The 24,649-nt window shown below is 46.2% G+C and overlaps 1 protein-coding gene across 1 annotated transcript in view; it reads left to right on the forward strand.

The window, feature by feature from the left end:
• DNAH1 (dynein axonemal heavy chain 1) overlaps positions 1-24,649 on the forward strand; it is a 90,100-nt gene that overhangs the window by 12,348 nt on the left and 53,103 nt on the right. The window contains exons 2-8 of the mRNA XM_021068887.2: positions 177-544; positions 1,532-1,604; positions 3,784-3,958; positions 5,061-5,217; positions 6,139-6,271; positions 8,607-8,768; positions 9,328-9,580. Of these exons, the coding sequence (XP_020924546.2) occupies positions 177-544; positions 1,532-1,604; positions 3,784-3,958; positions 5,061-5,217; positions 6,139-6,271; positions 8,607-8,768; positions 9,328-9,580 (1,321 nt within the window). The remainder of the gene's footprint in view (positions 1-176; positions 545-1,531; positions 1,605-3,783; positions 3,959-5,060; positions 5,218-6,138; positions 6,272-8,606; positions 8,769-9,327; positions 9,581-24,649) is intronic.

Below are 24,649 nucleotides of genomic sequence, written 5' to 3' on the forward strand. Positions count from 1 at the left end.
CCTGGGAGGAACCTTCCTGCACTGTGTATCTGTCTAGGAGAGCACTTCCTCCCTCTGTTATCCACATGGGGGGCTGGAGCTTGTGGGGTGGCAGACTAGGCATCCCTGTATCCTGGTGGCTCTGGGAACTGAGCAGAGGCTGGCAAGAGCCCAGTGACACCAGTATCTCCTCCTAGGACCTCTGGCTCAGACATCACTGAGAAGCATCATGGAACGGCCTAACAGAGAAGGCTACAGCCCAGGAAAGACCCCTCAGGGCCCAGAGTGCAGCGGTATTCTTGCAGGCCAAGAGTGCAATCTGAGAGACCTAGAGCATAAACTGGGGAAGATCTTTCTGGGACCGGAATCTGGGTCAGAGAAGCTTCCTCTAAGCCCTGATCCTAAGACCCCACCTTTACCCCTGCCTCTGGCCACACCCATACCCTCAGACTTGGGGCAGCCCCGGAAGTTGCCCTTGACAGGCACTGATAAGAAGTACCCCGTGATGAAGCAGCGTGGGTTCTACTCTGACATTCTCAGCCCTGGAAGCTTGGATAAACTTGGGGTGAGTGTGACAGCCATACCCTACCAAGCCTGACCATTCCTTGTGGATTCCATTTGAATTTCCTTTCATCTGTCCAACTGTGTCCATCCATCCATCCATGTTCACTTATCCCTTTGTCCATCCATCTGTCAATCTAGCATTTTTCCATCTGCCCATCCTTCTGACCATCCATCTCTGTCCATGCATTCAACAATTCATTACTGAGCACCTGCTGTGTGACAGGCCCTGGGCTAAGCCTGCTGACAGTGAGGATGAGACATGCATATCCCTATTGTCATGGGGCAGTGGCTTTGGTGGGGAATCCCCTCCCCCCACCAGCTCTGGATGGGGAAGGAGTCCTTGGACAAGGGGGTGTACTGCTGAGATCCACGAGATGGCTGTGAGTTTGCCGTGTGAGATTGGGGCTGGAGGGAGTGTTCTGGGTAGGGAGAACAGAAGGTACAAACACTTGAGGCCCCTGACAGAGGTCATGGCTGATGTGGAAGAAGAAGGTAGAAATATGAGGGGAGAGATGGAGGGTGGGGGAGGATGGAGAAGGGGGGCATTCAAAGAGCCACAAAGGTCCTGGACAGCCTTAGGAAGGTTTTAGGCAGGGGAGGGGCCAAGAGAGATAGGGTGAGGATCCACTCTTACCCACTACATTGGGGGTACCAGAGTGCCCTTGGCAGTGGAAGAAGACACAGAGACACTTGCTGGCCTTACCATACCTGCCTTGTGGCTCAGCCCCTGGATGCACACCATGGGTATTCTCAGAGTGAGGAGGGGAGCTGTGCATGACCAGAATGGGGTCAGGCCAGAGTCATCCAGATGACCACAGTTGGTCACCTGCTGTGGCCTTTGAATGAGGAATTGCACAAATTCTTCTTCCCTGATCCTTCCCTGTCCCTGGGCCCCTGTGGTGCTTCCCGGTGGCCTTGGGGGCCTTTCCAGGTCCTTCCTGTCCTTGAGATGTTTACGCTCCCTCAGGGCTCTGGGGTTTGGTTTCAGGAAGTGTGTCGCGGCCCCTGCATGACCCAGGACCTCCTGCGGCAGGCTGACCTTGACAAGTTTACCCCAAAAGGTCAGTACCCAGGAGGGCTGAGTGGGTGGAAGCCTTTAGAGGCAGGGCCTCTGGCTTTAGGGAGATTGTCTTCTCTAAGTTGAGGGTCTCAGTTTCCTCAGCTATAAAATGGGAATAACAGGAGACAAGGTGCTGTGCAAGGGCCCAGCTCACGGTGAGTGCTCAGTGAAGCATAGCTGCCCGATCGTTACTCTTGGCAGAGTGGATGTGACAAGGGCACTGTGGTGCTCTGGGGCTGAAGGCCAGGGCCTCAGTTCCCTCAGCTTGGCTGGGGACAGTAGGGCATTGACATGAGTGTTTTCAGCCTCCCCTGGAATGTGCGCTTGTTGGAGGGCAGGACAGTATCTGAGTTGTAACCCAGCCCAGGCTGCAGCATCTAGAACTGCGTGCCCCAGAGATCTTTGCAGAAGATGGGAAGGGGCAACTTCTCCCAGGCTCCGTGATGAGTCTTGGAAGGTCTGGGCAAGTCTTCAGGGCTTGGGGCAGTCTGCAGTGGCAGAGGGGAGGGAGGAGTGGCTCCAGGAGAGACAGTGAGCTGGATGGGGCCATCCTGGCTGGCTGGCAGACAGGATGCCCCCTTCCATGGGGCACAGGTGCTCTATGGTCCCATCTGTCTTCTCTTCCACTCTACCCCTGGGAGAGCCCTGGCCCTGTGCTGGCACTGTCCAGATTAGTCTTTTGGGGGCCTGTGTGCATCTTGGGGGTGTGTGAATCCCTAAAAGCAGCACAGGAAACATCACATTTACGTGCATTTGTGCAGTGAGGGGCCAGCCTATTGTGGGTAACAGTTTCACAAGTATTTATAGCTCAGAAGGTCTGTGGTTACAAGTCACAGATAAGGGCTGTGTTGGAGCTGGGAATGGTGCCCCTACTATGGAGGGTGGGGTGGGATGGTCAGCAGCTGTACAGCCCCACCTGCATGAAGAGAAGGATGGTCAGCAGCTGTATAGGCCCACCTGCATGAGGAAAAGTAGCCCCAAAGGGCCACAGGGTGATGACAGTCAGGGTTCTTGGCAGAAAGCTAACCAGAGGCCTGGGCTCATGGGCCAGCAGGGTTGGGAGCCCTGCTTTGCTGTCCTCACTCTCACTCCTTCTTGGCTCCTGAAATGCAGGCCCAGGCCCAGAATTTCATAGTCCTGAGTGTGGAATGTGTTAAGGACCCAGAGGCTCAAGGGCAGATGGATGATTAGGGATCTGAAAACTGCCTTCTGGGTCAGGCCTTTTTGGTAGTACCTGACAGCTCTAGTGAGAGAGCTAGCTTAGCTGAAGGTGGATGGCTTCTGCTGAACCTCTGGAAGCTTCTGTAGAGCCCCAGTGGGTACCCCTAAAGTGGGCTGTCCTGTGGTGGGACTGCATCTTGACTCCAGAGATGTGAGGCCCATGGAGCGGGTCACTAGGGCCTCTCAGGGAAGGGGGTTGGGGGCTGTCACTGAGCTGTTTAGAGCCTGCTCAGGCTCTGGGAAATGTGTCTCATCTCCTAAAGCATTTTCCTGCACCCCCTTCCTGCTTCTATGGTCTTGGTTTGCCTGGGACTTTCCTAAGTCCTGAGAAGCTGGAATGTCACCCTATCAGGATGTCTTTCCCCACATCTCCTCTGTCCTCCGTCCTGGAATGGAGGCCTGTTTGAGGGGGTGGCCCTTCTGTGACTTGAGGGCCCCATGGGGGCAGGGTGGAAATGCCAGCCATTCCTATAGTATCCAGAATGTCTTGAGTCTGAAAACAATCCCAGTGAGTGAATAGCATTCAGACTCTGAGATGCTTGGGAGAGCTTCTGGGGTAGGGGTTGGTAGAAACCCATCCCAGACATGCAGGGAGCTACCACTTTGCCTTCCTGTCCAGCTGTCATCCTTGATGGTAGTTGAATTTAGCATCTGGCTTGAGCAAAGGCCACTGGCACCAGGGTTGTGGGCAGCACATAGGGGAATGGCTGAGCATGCTGGTTCTGGGCAGGAAGAGCAGGACCAAAACAGACCTTCTAGAGGCCATTGTTCTCCAAACTCAAGATCCCTTGGGTGCCTGGTCTATACCTGGCTTCTCCTGCCACTGCCTGGCCACAGGCTAACTCTGAGCTTTCCATGCCCTAAAGTGTGCACACCTGGTACCTGCCTAGTTCTGTGTCTAGTGGTTGTTGGGCTCCAGTCTGAGACCCTGCAGCTCCTGCTCCTGCCCCTGCCTGCAGTGAGAACCTTTGAGGTTCCAGAGGACTTTGAAGAGTGCCTGGAGCATCAGCGCTTTGGGTCCACCACCAAGCTGCTCACCCAGACTGACTTCCCGCTGCAGGCCTATGAGCCTAAGGTGCAGGTGCCCTTCATGGTGCTGCCGGGCCAGTGCCCTCGCAAGATTGAGATCGAGAGGTATGGCTGGGGGTGCTGTGGGAGGGCCTGTCCTCTGGGAGGTGGTGTCCGCCTCAGCTCGGGGAGTGAGGGACATTAGGAAACTAGTGACCATTCTCATGGCAGAGGTTACTAAGATGGGTCTTGTGCAAGCATTCAAATAAAATCTTCTAGGAGTTCCCATTGTGGTGCAGCAGAAACGAATCTGACTAGGAACCATAGGTTGCAGATTCCATCCCTGGCCTTGCTCGGTGGATAAGGATCCGGTGTTGCTGTGAGCTGTGTGTAGGTTGGCAGATGCAGACAAGTTTCGGATCTTGCGTTGCTGTGGCTCTTGTGTAGGTCGGCAGCTACAGCTCTGATTTGACCCCTAGCCTGGGAACCTCCATATACCATGAGTGAGGCCCTAAAAAAAAAAGCAAATGAAATCGTCTAGACTTTTGGTTTGTTTCTTTTCTTTTCTTTTCTTTTCTTTTTTTTTTTCTTTTTTGTCTTTTTAGGGCCACACCTGCCGCTTATGGAAGTTCCTAGGCTAGGGGTCAAATCGGAGCTGCCGCTGCCAGATCTGAAGCCACATCTGCGACCTACACTGCAGCTTCTGATAACATCGGATCTTTTAACCCACTGAACAAGGCCAGGGACTGAACCTGCATTCTCATGTATACTAGTTGGATTCTTAACCTGTCGAGCCATGACAGGAGCTCCTCTTTTTTTTTTGGCCACACTCACGGCATATGGAAGTTCTCAGGTCAGGGATCAGGCTCATGCCACAGCAGTGACCTCATCTGCCACAGTGATGATGCCAGATCCTGAACCTGCTGTGCCACAAGCAAACTCCTAGCCCTTTGGTTTCTTAATAGAAACAAAATGCTTTCCTTGCTATGCAATCGGGTCAGGTGGCGTTTAAGGCAATGTGGTAGAGCTGCCAGGCAGGATAGAAGGGCAATTGGGGTGCAGGACACCAGGACACCATTTCCTGATAAGTCCCAGAGGAGTAGAAGGCTCTGGAGGGGTCCCTGGGCCACACTGCTAGCACCTCAACTCTGTGGGCCCTTGCTGACCCTCATGAAGCCACCTCACATGAGCTGAGCTGTCATGAGATCCTCTTGTCTCCCTTGGCCAGGAGGAAGCGGCTATACCTGAGCCTGGATATCGAGCAGTTGCTGGCCAGTGAGGGCATCAACTCCAACAAGCTCATGCCCAGGCACCCAGACCCCCACCACCCCCAGACGATCGAGCAGGGTCATGACCCACTCTTCCCCATCTATCTCCCACTGAAGGTGAGTCCAAGTTCCACGGAGGGCTGGTGGTCGCAGATCCCAGCTGAGGGGTCAAACTCAAAAGGGGATCCCACGGCAATCATAAGCACTCACTTGTCAAACAGGACGACTGTGTAATCAGAGTGCTGCCCCTGCTCCTTGGGATTTGAGCATCCTAGGCTGGGGCAGGAGCCCCAGGACCCTTGGTATGCTAATTCTTGACTTCTTCCCTGGGAGCCTGGGAAGCCTGTGTACATGATCTCTGTCCCCACCCCACCCACGACATGAAGAAGCAGCCTATTTAGTCTGTGGAGTAGTGTGCATTTCTTCCTGACTGTGGGCTCTGGGGTCACTGGGGTGGGGAGACCTACGGTGGAGGAGGGCACCATCGTAGCTCCTTTGGGGTACCAATGGGGAAACCAAGGACAGGGAGGAGAAGGAGGGAGTAGCCTGCTCTGCTTTGCATTCCCTCCCTGCCCTTCCTTTCCATGGCCCTGAATAGCCCTTGCCTGGTGGTCCCTGTGGGGAGGCAGAGTTGAATCCAGATGCATGTCACTCTAAGGATGGCCTCCTGACAACCTGGGTCTCCATTGTTTTCGAGTCTGGGTCGGGGCTCAGGAAAGTGCAAGGACCACCTCTTCCCTTGGACCTGAGCTGGATGATCCTGGCTAGTGGGAGAGAGAGCCCCTAACCTGCTCTGAGTCCCCATGTGGCCCTCTGCCTGAACCTCACCCTGAACCTTAGGCGGACAGGGTTTCAAAGAGCCAGAACACACAGACTCCCTGTGAGCAGCAGAGGAGGCACTCAGCCCCCTGGACCCCAATCTTCAGCTGTTGTATCTGGGAAGAGCCTATTCAGGCCCCCTACCCTCTGGCATGTCCAGTCCACTCAGGCCCACCTGGGGTGGGCTGCCTCCTCCTGGCATCTGCTGCTTTCTTCCAGGTATTTGACAATGAGGAGTTTGATTGCCGGACCCCCAGCGAGTGGATCAACATGGGTTTGGAGCCAGGGTCTCAGAACAGGAAACCCGTCCCCGGAAAAGCCCTCCTGCCCACTGATGACTTCCTGGGGCATGGTGAGCAGGGCTAGTGAGAATGAGGGAACAGGATCTTGGTCTGTACCATCCTGTCTTGGCAGCAGCCCAGCCATAGACTCCTAGGCTGCCCTGGGGCCTCAGCCATGGGAGGTGGGCCTCACCTTTTGAAGGCATCCCAGCTGGGAAACAGGCCAACAGGCTGGCTACATAGAAGGAAGTGCAGGGACCAGGGATGACATGGATGGTTAGGCTGGGGAAGGGACCCTCATGGATGGTTAGCTGGATGGTGTCTAATATTAAAAAAAAGTCTTTGATTTATTGGTAATAAAAATATGCCAACTTATTAGACATATTCAAATGTGTATGAGGAATCCAATTCAAGCCCTTCCATCCCATCACCCTGAAATCCCCACTGCTCCAGCTGTAAATGGCTTTCACTGCTGCATGAACAACACATATGCTATCACACACACTCACACATACTTGCCTGCAAACTCACACATTCACAAGCACTCTGCCACACTCACCCACCATCCCTCACACACAAATACAGTTGCACATTTTCACCACACATACGCCTACTGTTACCCATTCACAACCGCTAGCATACCCACATGAATAGCCTCTCACTGATGTCACACAGATTTGCCACATCTTACCCATGTCTGTGTCTGCCTCTCCTTTGCCTCCGGCTTTGCCCTGGGGGTCATGGAAGCTCTCTCCAGTTTGCTGCTGTTGGGAGCAGTGCCAGGCTGACCTTCCACGGCTGCCACACAGGTCTGCGTGCCTAGTCTCTGTGTAGGCATCCTGGGAAGGTCGGGGTCAGGGGGTTGGAGGTGGCTGTCCTCCTGTGCAGGGCTGAGGGCCACTCTACTTCCTGCATTTGCATGGCTATGCCGCCGTGGAGTGGGGAGTGGGCCCAGTGGGCCAGCATCCAGGTGGGAGATAGGACTGTGAGAGCCTTGCTGGTCTTCAGACTGCGCAGCCACCAGGGGGCTCTCAGTGAGTCCATTGTGCAAGATGTAAGTTTATGTTTCGATTTAAAAACATGTTAATGCTGGAATCAATTTCTCTGAACTAGACAAGAAACCCAGAATGTTTCCTTTACTTCGGACTTAATTACAAAAATAATTTAACTCAATTGTTCCCAGGTCTCTAATTCCTGGTAATAAAACCAGAAGGCTTGGGCTGCATTAACCTTAAAGGCACCATATAGCAGCATCCTGGAAGTATGTCTGCTGTCGCCCCTTCATACTCCCAGCCCTGGGCCTTAGCATCAGTGGGAGGAGGGACTGGCTGGGAGCATTTCTGCCAGAGACTTCTGTTTTCTGCTGGGGACTTCTTGTGCCATCTTTTCCTCTAAGTTGAGTCAAGACAAGGTGAACAGTTTCAAAAGAGGAAACAATTAGGAAAAGGGAAGAGCAAAACAGAACCAAAGCCAGTGAGCTATATACCATAGCAACTGCCTTTGCTCATTTATCTGGCATCCGTCATGGGAGCATTTACTCAGAATTCTAGGTGAGGAGTAATACGACTTTAGGCTCTGTGAGAGACACAAACAGGGTAACAGGTCAGAGAGTGCCTGGGGCAAAGGTGCTGTCTTAGGCAGAGATGCTTCTCCAAGGAGAAGTCACTTGAGCAGGGAACAAGCCAGCATCCAGGTGACCTGGGAGAAGACTCTTCCAGGCAGAGAGCACAGCCAAAGCTAAGGCCTTGAGGCAGGAGCAAGCTCTAACATCATAGGGATAGCCAGACATCCCCTGTGGCTGGAGAGGAATGAGTGAGGGGGCAATGGCATGAGGTGAGTTGGAGAAATAGTCAAAGGCTTTAGCCCAGAGAGTGGGTGGGAGGCCCATCCTGACCAAAGAAGCCCTGAGGCCCACTTTGAGGCCTTGGCAGGGAAGCAGTTTTCTACCCTGTCCTGCCCTGAGGTGAAGGGCCTGGGAGCTCATCTGCCTCATTTAGCCTAAGGGCTTCTCTCAGCCTTGGTCACCTTGAAGGGGTCCAGCTCAGACATGATGAGTTTTACACCTAGGTCCTCAACAGGACTCTCTTTGCTTGGGGCTTTCCTAACTCCTGTCCCGGCCCTGTTGGCCTGTGTCTTCCACTGCCTTGATGGTGTCATGCAGAGCATCAGTGCAGGCAGGCCTGGTCCTTCTGGTTCCTCCTGCTGTCAGGGGTTCTGCAGAGACCAGGTCAGCCGAGAGGAAGCAGGCCCCTAGCTCTGCTGGAGCCAGGGCCAGGGGTCAGCCTGGTGGGAGAGAGGCCAGACTAGTGGCCATTGAGACCTTTCCTAGCACCCACTGTCTACATGCAGAGGGGCCTGTTACTGCCCCATGGCAGGGAGCACTGGTGGGCTCCCCTCCTGTTTCAGAGGATCCCAAGAGTCAGAAGCTGATATACACATGGTGCAATGTCGGTGTCCTGGACTACGACAAGGAGAAGAAGCTGTACCTGGTGCACAAAACAGATGAGGGTGGTTTGGTGCGAGATGAGATGGGGAAGCCTATCCTGAATGGAGGAATCACAGCTGAAGGTATGAGCTCTCTGCCCTGGTTTTAGGCAGAACCCCCAACTCAGGCCCTGGCCTGGCCTGTGACTGAGGCCAACTTCTGCTCAGGGCAGAGCCAGCTCAGGTGAATTCCCCTTGCCATGTTTGTCCTATAGCCGTCTGTCCCTCAACCAGTGAGAACCAGAAGACCCGTCACTCAAGAGACCCCAGGAAGGGCAATTGGGCATTATATGATAGGCTACCTCTGAGCAGCTGATAGTGCTGCTTTTAGTGTCATGTTGAGAAGGACCCTAAGGCCCATCATTTAGTGATGTCTGCCCTGGGTGTGGCATTCAGGAATGGGCACTTGTATAGTCACCTCAGTATAACTCCTCTCTGCACGGCTTTTTAGAGTTTATAGAGGACTTTTACATCCATTCATGACAACCTGTGACATGGGCAGGTCAGGGAGTGTTGTCACACCCATTTCACAGACGTGATGGGTTTACTTGCTCAGGGCTATCATGCATCAGTGGCAGAGCCAGGTTGGAATTAAGTGCTTTTGCCTCACTGCATGACCTTTATCCCTCCCACCCGACCCCAGGAAGGCCACCTCTCCTGATCTGCCAGTACTGGGTGCCAAGGATCCAGCTTCTCTTTTGTGCTGAGGACCCACGTGTGTTCACGCAACGTGTGGTCCAGGCCAATGCCCTGCGCAAGAACACGGAGGCACTGCTGCTATACAACCTCTACGTGGACTGCATGCCCTCCGAGGGCCAACGGCTCATCAGTGAGCAGAGCCTGAGCAAGATCAAGCAGTGGGCCATGAGCACACCTCGGATGCGCAAAGGGCCATCGTGAGTGCCACCCAGACCCTTCCCCATGCCCAGGTGGTGCCTCCTCCAGGGGGCTGTCCAGTGGGGAAGTAATGCTGCCCATGGAAGGGTATGCTCCCTCCATGCTCATCTGTTTGGGGTTGTCTTGGCATTCACTTGGGACTTCTTGGGCCCTAAACAATTTCCAGTTCATCCCCAGATCTCTCTGTTTTTTTTTTTTTTTTAAGGCTGTGGTAGCAGCAGTATATGGAAGTTTCAGGCTAGGGGTTGAATCAGAGCTGTATCTGCAGGCCTACACCACAGCCACAGCAACTCAGGATCCCAGCCACATCTGCGACCTATACCACAGCTCACAGCAATACCAGATCCTTAACCCACTGAGTGAGGTCAGGGATCAAGCCCACATCCTCCTCATGGATACTAGTTAGGTTTGTTACCGCTGAGATATAATGGGAACTCCAATTCATGGATTCTTAATTTTTTTCAAAGGTTATAACCTGTTACTATCTTTTAATTCTGATGCTCAAATTGTCCAAAGATTTGGCCAGTGGGAGCCTTTTTAGGGTGATTCCTGTGTCCTTTTTTGTTTTTTTTTTTTTTTGGCCACCCCATGGCATATAGAGGAAAAACTGTACTAAATAGACTTAATTCTTTAGTTTTCTTTTTCTCCTTATCCTGGGGGCAAATAGTCCAAATACTATGTTCAAAAACTTCTTGGGAAGTTGCCGTTGTGGCTCAGTGGTAACAAACCCTACCAGGATCCATGAGGATGTGGGTTTGATCCCTGGCATCACTCAGTAGGTTAAGGATCTGATGTTGCCATGAGCTGTGGTGTAGGTTGCAGACATGGCTCAGATCTGGCGTTGCTGTGACTGTGGTATAGGCCTGTGGTTACAGCTCCTATTTGACCCCTAATTTGGGTACTTGCATATGCTGTGGGTGAGGCCCTAAAAAAAAAAGTCACTTGATTTAGTTCTTCCCACCCAGTGTAGTGGGACATACTCATTTAATGAGCTATTTGTTTTATAAATTTATATAAGAATATACAGAAAATATATGTATAATATACATATATGTATTTTATATTATAACATATTTATAATATGCATACATTATATATTAATATATAGAGAGTATATATACATGTATATGTGTTTCTTTCTCTATGTGGTACATATATAAACACATATATAAAATATACTCACTAATGTATATTACTCAAAATGGCACACTCGGAGATTTGTCACTTTTCACCCCCATTCATTCTATCCTATCCACAACTCCTATGTTTTCCCCCTTGTTCCCACCATATGCCCATATGTAACCAGTATCATTCGTTTCTGGTTTATCCTTTCTTTATTTCTCTTTGTACCAATGATATTTTCATGTATATTTTCCTATCCACCTTCTTACATGAGGAATATCACACTATAGACATTCTTTTGCATTTTGCCCTTTTTTTTTTTTTTTTTTTGGCCACACCTGTGGCATGTGGAAATTCCTGGGCCAAGGATCCAACCTGCACCACAGCAGTGACTCAAGCCACTGCAACGACAACCCCAGATCCAATTTTATCTTTTTCCAAATGACTAACTAGCATTTATTAAATGATTTTTCAGCGTTTATTGAAACCTCCATCTTTGACCTGGTGATTTGAGATGCCACCTTTATTGTGTGCTAATTTCCAAACGTACTTGAGGAATCCTGCAGTTTCTGTGCTATTCCACTGTTCTGTTTGTCTATTTATGTACTTTTACTACAGTTTTAATTTTAGATGTTTTACAGTGTGTTGTAATGTCTTGTAGGGTCAGTCCCCCTTTGCAGCTTTTCGCTTTCAGTATTTTCCTGGCAATTCTTGCATGTTTTTTTGTTTGTTTTAATTACTTATTTTTAAAAATTGTGGTAAAATATACATAATATAAAATTCACCATTTTACCCTTTTCTAAGTGTACATCCACATTGCTGTCCAGCCATCACTACCATTTACCCGCAGAAGGTTCACCATCCCAAAGTGAAACTCTTTACCTGTTAAATATGACCCTATTCCCCTCTCCCTCAGCCCCTGGCAATCACCATTCTACTTTGTGTCTCTGTAAATTTGACTACCCTGAATAGCTCATATTCATAGACTCACACAGTACTTGTTCTTTTGCAACTTCTTTCACTTAGCTAATGTCTTCTAGTATCATCCGTGTTGAATAATATTCCATTGTGTATATATATATATATATATATATATATATATATATATATACCATATTTTGTTTATCTATTCATCTGCTTTTTTTTTTTTTTTTTGGCCTTTTTAGAGCCCCACCCTAGGCATATGGAGGCTCCCAGGCTGGGGTTGAATTGGAGCTTCAACTGTAGGCTTACACCACAGCCACAGCAACTGGGGATCCAAGCTCTGTCTTCGACCTACACCACAGCTCATGGCAATGCAGGATTCTTAACCCACTGAGCAAGGCCAGGGATTGAACCCACGTCCTCCTGGCCTCTAGTCGGGTTTGCTAACCGCTGAGCCATGACAGAAACTCCTGCTTTTTTTTTCTTTTTAGGGCTGCACCTGTGGCACATGGAGGTTTCCAGGCTAGGGGCTGAACTGGAGCTATAGCTGCCAGCCTACACCACAGTTCATGACAATGCTGTAATCTTAACCCACTGAGCGAGGCTAGGGATCAAACATGCATCCTCGTGGATGCTAGTTAGGTTTGTAACCCGCTGAGCCACAACAGGAACTTGTATCCACTCATCTGCTAATGGACACTTGATTGCTCCCTTTTTTTGACTATTGTGAATAATGCTGCTGTGAACATGGGTGAACAAAGATCTCGTCATTTCCCTGCTTTCTATTCTTTTGGATATAAACTCACAAATGGAATTACTAGATCATATGGTAATTGTATTTTTTGTTTACTTTTTATTTCATAATGATAAACTTTGTAATCCCCCTAGACTTGGAGGGGGATAAGAAAAGCATGGAGCCCCCAAAAACTGAAGTGAGAGCACAAAGGTTATAGGTTATTATGAGCAGATAGAAGAAGAAGTGGTGTAGTGCTTAAAATACTAGTCCAATTGATTAGTTATCCGCAGTCAGCAATGGTGAGCTTCTTCTGGTCTTGCTATTCCTGGACCCAAGGCACTCCATGGTTTGCCCACTATTCATGCCCTCTTTTACCTTGCCAAAAACCAGGTGCTTGCCACCCAACCACTTGGTCTTGGTAGTGTAGATGAAAAACTGGGAACTGTTTGTGTGGGTCCCGAATTTGTGATGTACAAGATGCTAGGACCCAGATGCTTCAGGATGATGCTTATTATCAAATTTCTCCTTGTAGATGACCACCGAGGGAGCTCCAAAAAAGCCCTATTTTTAATTTTTTTGGAAAACACCATCCTGTTTTCCATAGCAGCCACACCATTTTATATTCCCACAAGCAAGGCACAAGCGTTCAAATTTCCCCATATCCTCACTGACACTTGTTATTTTCTAAGTTCTTTTCTTTATAATAGCCATCCTAGTGATGTGAATTGGTATCTCATCATGATTTTTATTTGCATTTTCCAAATGATTAGTAATGTTGAGCATTTTTTATGTGCTTATTGGCTATTTGTGTGTTCTTCTTTGGAGTAGTGTTTAATCAAATTCTTTGCCTATATTTGAATCCAGTTGTTTGTTTTTTCTTGTTGAATTTTAGGAGTCTTTGTATATTCTGGATATTAATCCCTCATGAGATATATGATTTGTAGATATTTCTCCCATTCCATGGGTTGCCTTTTTATTCTGTTGATATTGTGACTAGGCACAGAGTTTTTCATTTTGGTAAAGTCCAATTTGTCTGTTTTTTCTCTTCTTTCCTTTTTTTTTTTTTTTTGTCTCTTTAGTTCCATACCCACGGCATATGGAGTTTCCAGGCTAGGGATCCAATCAGAGCTGTAGCAGCCAGTCTATGCCAGAGCTACAGCAATTTGGGATCTGAGCCGCCTCTGTGACCTACACCACAGCTCACGGCAATGTGGGATCCTTAACCCACTGAGGGAAGCCAGGGATGAACCCATGTCCTCATGGATGCTATTCGGGTTCATTAACCGCTGGAGCCATAACGGGAATTCCTTTTTGGTCTCTTTAGGGTTGTACCTGCAGTATATGGAGGTTCTAAGGCTAGGGGTCGTATCAGAGCTGCAGCCGCTGGCCTACACCACATCAGTGTGGGATTCAAGCCACATCTGTGAGCTACACCACAGTTCATAGCAATGCCAGATCCTTAACCCACTGAGTTAGGCCAGGGAGTGAACCTTCATCCTCATGGATTCTTGTCAGATTCTTTTCTGCTGAGCCACGACAGGAGCTCCTCTACTTTTTTTTATTGCCTATGCCTTTGGAGTCTTGTATAAGAAATAACCACCAAATCCAATGTCATGAAGCTTTCCCCCAGGTGTTCTTTTAAGAATTTTACAGTTTTCGGAGTTCCCGTCGTGGCACAGTGGTTAACAAATCCGACTAGGAACCATGAGGTTGAGGGTTCGATCCCTGCCCTTGCTCAGTGGGTTGACGATCTGGCGTTGCTGTGAGCTGTGGTGTAGGTTGCAGATGCGGCTTGGATCCCCAGTTGCTGTGGCTCTGGCGTAGGCTGGTGACTACAGCTCTGATTGGACCTCTAGCCTGGGAACCTTCATATGCCACGGGAGCGGCCCAAGAAATGGCAAAAAAAAAAAAAGAATCTTACAGTTTTAGCTCTTATGTTCAGATCTTGGATCCATTTTGAGTTAACTTTTGTATATAGTCTTAGGTAAGAATCCAACTTCATTCTTTTGCAAGTGAATATCCAGTTTTCCTAGTACAATATGATGAAAAGGTGTATTTTCCCCATTGAGTGGTTTGGCTCCTTGTTGAAAATCATTTGACTATATGTGTACAAGGGTTTATTTCTGGGTTCTCTTTTCTTTTCCACTGGTCTGCCAGTGTTTCTTTATGCCAGTATCATACTGTTTTTACTACTGTAGCTTTGTAGTAAGTTTTGAATTTGTGTTGTGTGTCTTCCCACTTTGTTCTTTTTTGAGTGTTTTGGCTATTGGGGTCCCTTGAGAGTCCATATGAAATTTGAGATGGATTTTTCTATTCCTGCCAAAAAAACCCCAAAAACAAAGTTGGGATTTTTTCTTTACTTTTTTTTTTTTTTTTTTAGGGCAGCATTTGGGAAGTCCCCAGGCTAGGGGTCAAATTGGAGCTATAGCTGTCAGCCTACGCCACAGCCACAGCAACATAGGATCTGAGCCATGTCTGCGAACTATGCCACAGCTTATGGCAATGTCAGATCCTTAACCCACTGAGTGAGGCTAGGGATTGAACCCACATCCTCATGGATACTAGTCAGATTTGTTACCGATGAGCTGTGATGGGAACTCCAAAAGTTGGGATTTTGGCAGAGATTTTTCCTACTTATTTCCCTATGTGAGCTTTAGTATTTTTAAAAAATGCTTGGTATTTTTACTAGGATTGCATTACATTTTTAAATTACCTTGGGTATAGCTGACATCTTTTAGGATCCTGAATTTTTCTATCCAAGGACAAGGGATGGTCATTCACTTGTTTAAATCTATTTGTGTGTCTTTCAGAAGTTCTTTAAACCTTTTTTCATATAGATTTCACATGCTCCTCATTAAGTATTTTATTTTCTTTGTTGCTATTATAAATAGGCTTTCTTCACTATAATGTCTCTTGATTTCTTTAAGCTAATTTATATGCTGTTACCTTATTAAAATTAATGTTTGAGTTTATTGTTGATTCTCTAGAGCTAAGTGCACACTACCTGTAAATAGAGGTAGTTTTACGTATTATTTTCCTACTCTTATTCCTCCAATTACTTCTCTTATCTAATTGCATTTTCTAATACTTACAGTACAATATTGACTAGCAGTGGAGATGGTAACCATCCTTACTGTGTTCTTAATATTAGTGGAAATACCTCTAGTGTTCTCCCCTTAAGAAAATGCTAGCTTTATTTAAGAATGTATCCATTGATATCTATTTTCTTTTCTTTTTCTTTTTTTTAAGGGCTGCACCCTCAGCATATGGAGGTTCCCAGTCTAGGGATCGAATCAGAACTGTAGCTGCTGGCCTGCACCACAGCCACAGCAACTCAGGATCCGAGCCTTGTGTACATCTGCCACCTACACCACAGCATCACAGCTTACAGCAACACCAGATCCTTAACCCACTGAGCAAGGCCAGGGATCGAACCCACATCCTCATAGATGCTAGTTGGGTTCTTTAACCACTGAGCCACGATGGGAACTCTATGATAGCTATGTTCTTAAATTTTTTGGTCACAGCTTTTTACCAGTGGAGATAATCATATTTTTGTCTCCTCACATCTTTTATCATGCTGAATTATATTAATCAATTTCCTAATATTGAAACAATCTTGCAATACTTTAATAAATCCCTCTTGTCCATGGGCACATCATCTTTTAATGTGGTATTAAATTCTGTCAGTTAAATGCTATTTAGGACTTTGACATTGATGTGTGATGCTGGTCTGTATTTTTTTGGGTACTGTCTTTAACAGGTTTTAAGCAAAGTTATACTTGCTTCATATAGAGAATTTTGACATTTTCCATCATATTCAATACTCTGCAACAATTTATGTTGCATTAAGGCTATCAGATCATTCTCTTGTAAAACCATTTGAACACGGAATGTTTTTTGGTTTTTCTATAACTTTATCTACTTTTTTTTTTTTTTTTTTTTTTTTTTTGTCTTTTTGCTATTTCTTGGGCCACTCCCGCAGCATATGGAGGTTCCCAGGCTAGGGGTTAAATCGGAGCTATAGCCGCTGGCCTACACCAGAGCCACAGAAACGTGGGATCCGAGCCGCGTATGCAACCTACACCACAGCTCATGGCGACGCCGGATCGTCAACCCACTGAGCAAGGGCAGGGATCGAACCCACAACCTCATGGTTCCTAGTTGGATTCGTTAACCACTGCGCCACGACGGGAACTCCTCTAGTTTTGTTGTATTGCGATCAGAATCAGAGAGTGTTATTTATAATATTTCTACTATATAGTACTTGCTGATGTTTTCTTTGTGACAGTATATAATCACATGTTTGTGAATGTTCCATTTGCACTTGAGAAGAAGTATATTCCTATTATTAAGGTGCAAAAGTTTTACATAGACATGTATTCCATAGTTATTGATTATGTTCTTTGCAACTTGTATCTCTCTACTTATTCTTGTCCACTGAGAGTAGTGTCTAATATGATCATAATGAATTGTGGCTTTTAGCATTAAAAAGCATCCTTGATCAGGTGTAATTTTTTTTTGTTTTTGGCTGCACCTGCAACACGTGGAAGTTCCCAGGCCAAGGATCAAACCCGCGTCATAGCAGTGTCCAGAGCTGCTGCAGTGACAATGCCAGATCCTTAACCTGCTGTGCCACAAGGGAACTCCAGGTTTAATGCTTTTTTAAAAAAATTATACTTGATTTACAATGTTCTGTCAATTTCTGCTATACAGTAAAGTGACCCAGTTATTTATATATATATATATATATATGTATATATATATTCTTTTTCTCACATTATCCTCCACCCTGTTCCATCATAAGTGGATGTAGTTCCCTGTGCTATACAGCAGGACCCCATTGCTTATCCACACCAAATAAAATAGTTTGCATCTCCTAACCCCTAAACTCCCAGTCCATCCCACTGATACCCCATACCTTGGCAACCACAAGTCTGTTCTCCATGTCCATCAGCTTGTTTCTTTTCTGCAGATAGGTTGATTTGTGCCATATATTAGATTCCACATAAGTGATATGTGGTATTTGTCTTGCTCTAACTAATTTCACATAGTATGAGAATCTCTAGTTCCATCCATGTTGCTGCAAATGGCATTATTTTGTTCTTTTTTATGGCTGAGTAGTACTCCATTGTGTACCACATCTTAATCCATTCATCTGTCAATAGACATTTAAGTTTTTTCCATGTCTTGGTATTGTGACAAGCACTGCAATGTACATAGGCAAGCATGTATCTTTTTGAATGAAAGTTTTGTTTGGATATATGCCCAGGAATGGGATTGCTGGATCATATGATAGTTCTATATTTAGTTTTCTGAGGTACTTCCATCCTGGTTTTCCATAGTGGTTGTACCAATTTACATTCCCACCAACAGTGGAAATTCCCAGCCCACGCATGCGCAGAGAAAGATATTCCCAAGGCGATGGGCCCTTCCTCTTCTTGCCCTCCTCAACAACGGCGCCTTGTTTCTGCAGGCCCAGGCCTCCTCCGGGGTTCCCTTGGCTGAGGCCCTCTGATTCCCAGCCCGTGGCACACCGCTCCCTAGCCCCTCAGGCTCTCTCCACACAGCCAACCCTAGTCCTCTCAGACAATCCTAGTACTTTCCCTAGAACTGACCTGGGGCACTCAGTTCCTCCCCCAGCGTCTCAGGCTGTGGTGTCCGGGGGCTGTGATACTGATGGTCTGTGCAGCTCTCTCTCTGCTTTGCCTTCCTCAGTCCAGCAGCTGCGCTTTTTTCTGAGGGTTTGAGGTCCCTCCTTCTTGGCTCATCTCCCCATCAGGTAGGTGGCTTCCCAGGGTGTGGGTGAGCTCTTTCACAGCTCCTCTCAGGAGTGTTGGTCCTATCCTGATTCCTTTTTTCTCTTCTCTCTCTCTTTTTTCCCCCCTTTTGTTCTGCCCAGTTATGTGGAGTGTTTCTTGCCTTTTTTGGATGTTTAAGGTCTTCTGCCAGCATTCAGTAGATGTTCTGTGTGAATCATTCTACATGTGGATTTTTTTTTTCTTTTTTTCTTTTTTTGTCTTTTTGCTATTTCTTGGGCCGCTCCCGCGGCATATGGAGGTTCCCAGGCTAGGGGTCGAATCGGAGCTGTAGCCACCAGCCTACGCCAGAGCCACAGCAACGCGGGATCTGAGCCGTGTCTGCAACCTACACCACAGCTCACGGCAACGCCGGATCGTTAACCCACTGAGCAAGGGCAGGGACCGAACCCGCAACCTCATGGTTCCTAGTCGGATTCGTTAACCACTGTGCCACGACGGGAACTCCTGGATGTTTTTTTTTTTGACGCGTTTGTGGGAGAAGGTGAGCTCCATGTCTTACTCCTCCGCCATCTTCCTAATTCTTTTTTGATCTGAATTTTACTTTGTTTGCTATCAGAATCGTAACCTGGCTTTTTTGTTGTTTTCATTTTCCTGATATATCTTTACCCATCTATCTTTTTTTTAGCCCTTCTAAAGTACTTTGTTTTATTGATTTATTTTAAAAAAAGGTTTATTGAAGTACAATTAATTTAACAAGGCTGTGATGAATTCTGCTATAGAAAAAAGTGACCCAGTCATACTAAAGTAGTTTGTTTTAGATAGGTCTCTTGTTATCAGCAGTTTTACTTTGTGAGTCAAATTTAAAATGTTTTTCTTGGCGTTCCCTTGTGGCTCAGTGTGTTAGGGATCCGGCATTGCTACTGCAGCGGCTCAGGTCACTGCTGTGGCATGGGTTTTATCCCTGGCCCAGGAACTTCCACATGTCTTGGGTATGGGTATCAAAGAAGAAAAAAAATCTTTTTCCTTCAAGAAGTGTGTTAATCTCATTTATTTTTATTGACATGACTGATGTTTGATCTCAGTACTGTCATATTATTTCATATTAATAGTATTATGAGTATTACAATACAATTCTGTGTTCTTCTATAAAATGTGTTTTCTTTTTTCTTTTACTTTTTAAATTTCTTTTGGTATTGTTGACTGCAAAAAATGCATAACTTAAAAGTTGAGAGTTATGTTTTACTTGGTGGGCAAAACTGAGGACTTAAACCTGGGACACAGCTTCTCAGCTAGATCTAAGGGACTTTTCCAAAGAGGTAAGTGAGGAGCCAGGATATATGTTAGTTTTTGCAACAAGGACTAGGTAGTCAGAATGTCAAAAAATTACTGTTAATTAAAGAAAACCAGACATATCAAGTTAAGGAATTTAGCACTTATCTATGAATGGGAAGTTGCAGGAGTCTGGGCTCACTGAAATCCTTCCTTTGATAAGCACCTCAGCTGTCTGAGGCCAGTATCCTTGGCTTTCTCATCTTGGGTCTCTTCTGTGTGCACCGTCTGGGGTTGGTTGCAGCAGCTGACCACTAGATGGCAAGCATCCTGTTCCCATCCTGAGTTCCTTCAGGGCCTTACCACTGTGAGGTGATGGCTTGATGTTTGGAACATCCTTTGTTTACTGATATGGCAGGCAATATTTTTTTTCATTGACAGCATTTAGGACAATCTGTATCTTTATTTTCCTTTATTTATTTATTTATTTATTTTTGATGTGTGACATTTATTTATTTATTTATTTTATCACATCTGTAGTTGTATAATGGTTATCACAATCCAATTTCACAGGATTTCCATCCCACAACCCACCCTGCAGTATATGGAAATTCCCAGGCTAGGAGTTGAATCAGAGCTGCAGCCTCTGTCCTATGCCATAGCCACAGCAACATGAGATCCAAGCCACATCTGTGACCTACACCACAGCTCACAGCAATGCTGGATCCTTAACCCACTGAGTGAGGCCAGGGATCAAAGCTGCATCCTTACAGATAATAGTTGGGTTTGTAACCGGCTAAGCCACAATGGAAACTCCCAGTATCTTTATTTCAGTCGTATATTTTGTGCCTTTTTTTTTTTTTGTAGTGCTCTTAATCCCCTGCTTCCTTATTTAACCTTTGTCTATCTACTTTGTCCGTTTTTATATGTCCTCTAACCTCTTCCTATTTCCTATGCAAAAGTACTTGATCTTGTTTTATATTCCTCATTCTTTTTCCTCCCATTTTTATTTACCTCTTTCTACTCAGTTTTTTTGTTTGTTTTTTTTTTTTTTTGTCATGTCTGTGGCATGTGTAAGTTCTGGGGCCAGGGAATGAACCTGGGCCACAGTAGTGACTCAAGCCACAGCAGTGACAGAGCCAGATCCTTAACCTGCTGAGCCACCAGGGAACTCATCTACTTAATATTTTAACATAATATTCTTCTCTATCTTATTGTTAATATTAAATCTACAATATTACATGTGTGAGCCTTTTTCCTGAAGTCTCCTCTCTCATCTTGTAGGAGAGGGCAGAAATCTTTTTCCTTTTATCCTAGGTTCTTGGCTGGGGCTCTGTGACAAAAGACAGATAAACAAGAGAAAAACATACAAATGTATTTAATATAAGTTTCATGTGACATGGGAGCATTCATAAGAAAATGAAGACCCAAAGAGGTCTAAGCATTTTAGGCTAGGTTTGATGAAGAATGGAAAGAATGGGAAATGTGATAGGAGAAAAGGATATGACCTAAGTGAGTAACCTGGGGGAACCTGAGCAAGGCCTGTTCATTCTGGTTTCTCTTGGCCTCACTCCATCTAGGAGCTATGGCTGTCCCTTTGCTCACACAGTCTAATGACCTGCTTCAGTGGAAGGCCAGATCCTTCCTGCACCTGACCTTTTTCTGATTCTTTCAGCTTAGAACATTCTCTGCCAAAGTACCATATTTGGGTATTGTATCCTGAACCCCATCAATCTCTTGATTGGTTGGAGCTCCTCTTCTAGTAGATTCCTCATAAAGGACTTAAGGATATAATGTTCCTAGATTTCTTGCATGTTTAAAACTTGAAGTACAACATGACTGGATATAAGAATCTCAGTTTATACTTTTATTTCTTGAGGGTTTTTTATTATTTATTTACTTATGTATTTATTTATTTATTTTTGTCTTTTTAGGGCTGTACTCATGGCATATGGAGGTTCCCGGGCTAGGGGTCGAATCGGAGCTGCAGCTGCTGGCCTTCACCACAGCCACAGCAACGCCAGATCCGAGCCACATCTGTGACCTACACCACAGCTCAGGGCAACGCCGGATCCTTAACCCACTGAATGAGGTCAGGGACTAAACCGGCAACCTCATGGTTCCTAGTTAGATTTGTTAACCACTGAGCCATGACAGGAACTCCTATTTTTTATTTTAAAGCTATTCTCTTGTTGCCTAGTTTTTTATGTTGCTTTGGAGACATCTGATGTCAGTCTAAATCTCCTTCCCTTTGTAAGTTTTTTGATTTTTTTTTTTTTGCTTTTTAGGGCCGCACCCACTGGCATATGAAGTTTCCAGGCTAGGGGTTGAATCTGAGCTACAGCTGCTGGCCTACACCACAGCCATAGCAATGCTGGATCCCTTAAACCATTGAGTGAGGTTGGGCTCAAACGATTTCCTCATGGATACTAATCAGGTTCTATACTGCTGAGCCATCATGGGTACTCCCACAGTGGCCCTTTTAGATATGTAGATTCAGATATTCTTTTATTTCTGAAATATATTCTTGAATTGTAGTTTTAAGTATCTATTGTTTTGTTTCTCTTCATCAGAGATTACATTGTATCTATTTGTATGTCCCTATCTATCTATCTATTTATCTTAACATGTTGCTTCTTCTTAGCCTATTTTTTTTTTCTCTTAATTTGGCCAGCCTGCAGCATGCAGGAGACCTGGGAACAGGGACTGGACCCATGCCACAGCAGTGACCCAAGCCACTGCAGTTACAACATTGGATCCTAAACCTTCTGAGCTACCAAAGAACCCCCATTTTGCCTATTTCCAGTTCACCTACTTTCTGATCCTTTTCTGTTTCTTCTTTTTCTCATTTTCATTCTCTTGCTTATATTCTTAACTTTTTTCAATGTATTTTATTAGCTTTTTAAATTTGAATTGATTCTTCCTTGGATACTTTGCAGTTCAGCTTTCCTTCATGAGATATTTCCATTTTTTTTCTCCCTGAATCCAATTCAGTATTTTCTTTTCTTCCTGTTATTTGCTTATTTCTCTTTTTTTTTCATATGCCCAAAAATCTTGAAGAGATTTAGTTCAGTTTTAAGTATTGTGTTAGTTTTATTCTGCTTTGTCTTTTTTTTTAAGGGTAGGTAAGAATTTTCATCAATTGTTTTTCTTATAGTAGCTTTATATAAATGTAGTCTACTTTTCTAGTTCCAGGGTGCCCTCTTCTGTTAGTGCAGTGAACTCATTTATTTTTTTAAAAAAATAAATGGCTGTGTGTGTGTGTGCGTGTGCGTGTGCGCGCACGCGCTTTGGGGGGACTAGTTGTGTGTCCTCTTATCTCGCAGGACTCTAATTTTCATTTTTGCTTCTTTCTCCCTCACCCTCCAATCTCCAGAGGACTCATTCCCTTTTACTTCTCCCACATAAGTCATGCCTTTCAGAGAGTGCTACCTTGAATGCATGCTGCTAAGTCCCTTGCCTGTAGCACGTGCTCTCATTTACCAGGACCGTCGTTCAGTATTTTTACTGTTAGGAGAGACCTTCTCTTTCTGAAAAGATTTTAGAGCAACCTTGGGTCTACCATAATCCCCTCTTCTGCACAGTTTTTCTCAGACTGCCCTTGTTCTCCATGAAGTCTTAGAGCTGTAGTGGGAGAGAGAGTGTACTGGGAGTTGATGTTTATTTTTCTAGTTAAAGATAGTGTAACCTTGGGCATTTTCTTTCTTTTTCTTTTTCTTTTGTTGTCTTTTTGCCATTTCTTGGGCAGCTCCTGCGGCATATGGAGGTTCCCAGGCTAGGGGTCTAATCGGAGCTATAGCTGCCGGCCTATGCCAGAGCCACAGCAACTCCGGATCCGAGCCTACACCACAGCTCACGGCATCTGCAACCTACACCACAGCTCACAGCAACGCCGGATCCTTAACCCACTGAGAAAGGGCAGGGATTGAACTCGCAACCTCATGGTTCCTAGTCGGATTTGTTAACCACTGTGCCACAACAGGGACTCCAGGGCATTTTCTTTATTCTAGTTATGCTAAAGGTATGAATGTGAGTAATGTTCTTTGTTCTTGATTTTCTTTCTTTTCCTTCCCTTTTAAGAATGTACTGGGAGGGTGGACTGATATAGCCTCCATTATCTTGGTTGACTAGAATTCTATCGCTTAAGTTTTATATCAGTTCGTATCTCTTTGGCTATAAGTTACAAAGATCCTGGGCTTAGATTGGTTTAAAAAACAGGGAAATTCGCTACTTTACCTATAAGAAGAAATCCAGTGCAGGACGTCCCAGCTTGGACTTCAGGGCTCGCTCTGTCTCTGGTGTGTGCTGGCTTTGCCTTCAGGGAGGATGGCAGCAGCACTTGCAGAGGTGCATGGCCCACAGTCCATCAAGTTCTGTGTGGATTGGAGTCCTTAGAAGCAGAGCCTTTTGGGGAGGTTTGTGTATGTGTGGTTTTTGGATGAGGTCCTCCCAGGAGGGTCTATAAGGGAGTGAAGCGGGCAGGATATGATGGAGGAGGTGGCCAGGCAGAGTTGGAATTTCAGGAGAAGTCTAGCCTCTGCGACCCCATGGGGAACTCTGGAGCATGAGTGACACCACAGAGTTTGTCCTGAGGGAGACAGGACAAGTGGCGTGATTCTTTAGCTCTGCATCAGTCATCAGTCAGTCATAACTGGATGTCATCACTCCTAAATAAATACTGTTGGGACAAACCCCTCCGGGATCAGCATAGACTAGTTGAGATGGTGTACCCCTGCAGCTGGGGATGCTTCATCTTCTCCTGAGTCCAGCGAGAAAGGAACAAATTCTACAACAAAAAGTGAGGTGCAATTAGGAGGCAGTGGACATCCAACAGGCTGCCAGCCATTTGTGTGGCAGGTACACATCTTGTACCAGGACTGGGGCACAGCGGTGAGCACCCCCAACAAAGGGCCCCCTCCTGGCTCTCAGGCCAGCCAGGAAGACAGGCAGTGAAAAATCTGGGTGACTGGGATTCTGATGAGTACTGTGACAGCAGAGGGAGGGAAGGAAGCGGAGATATCTCAGAGAAGCTGCTTATATCAGGTGGTGAGAGGAGGCCTCACCAGGGTGAAACTTTGAGTTGAGGCAAATGATGTAAGGGGAAAAGAGGATTCTGGTTGAGGAGAAAACAGTGCTGAATCTGGGAGGTGGGGACACATTTGCGGGTCATGAGGAGCATTATGGGTCAGTGTGGCTGGAATGGAGCAGAGAGGGCAAAGTAGCCTGGGAGATGTTGCAGAAGGGGGCTGGGCATC

This window comes from Sus scrofa, chromosome 13 (assembly GCF_054392235.1).
Source record: "Sus scrofa isolate SSC_HxYL_T2T_F1_AM1 chromosome 13, Sscrofa_HxYL_maternal_Yorkshire_Landrace_v2.0, whole genome shotgun sequence".
Taxonomy (NCBI): domain Eukaryota; kingdom Metazoa; phylum Chordata; class Mammalia; order Artiodactyla; family Suidae; genus Sus; species Sus scrofa.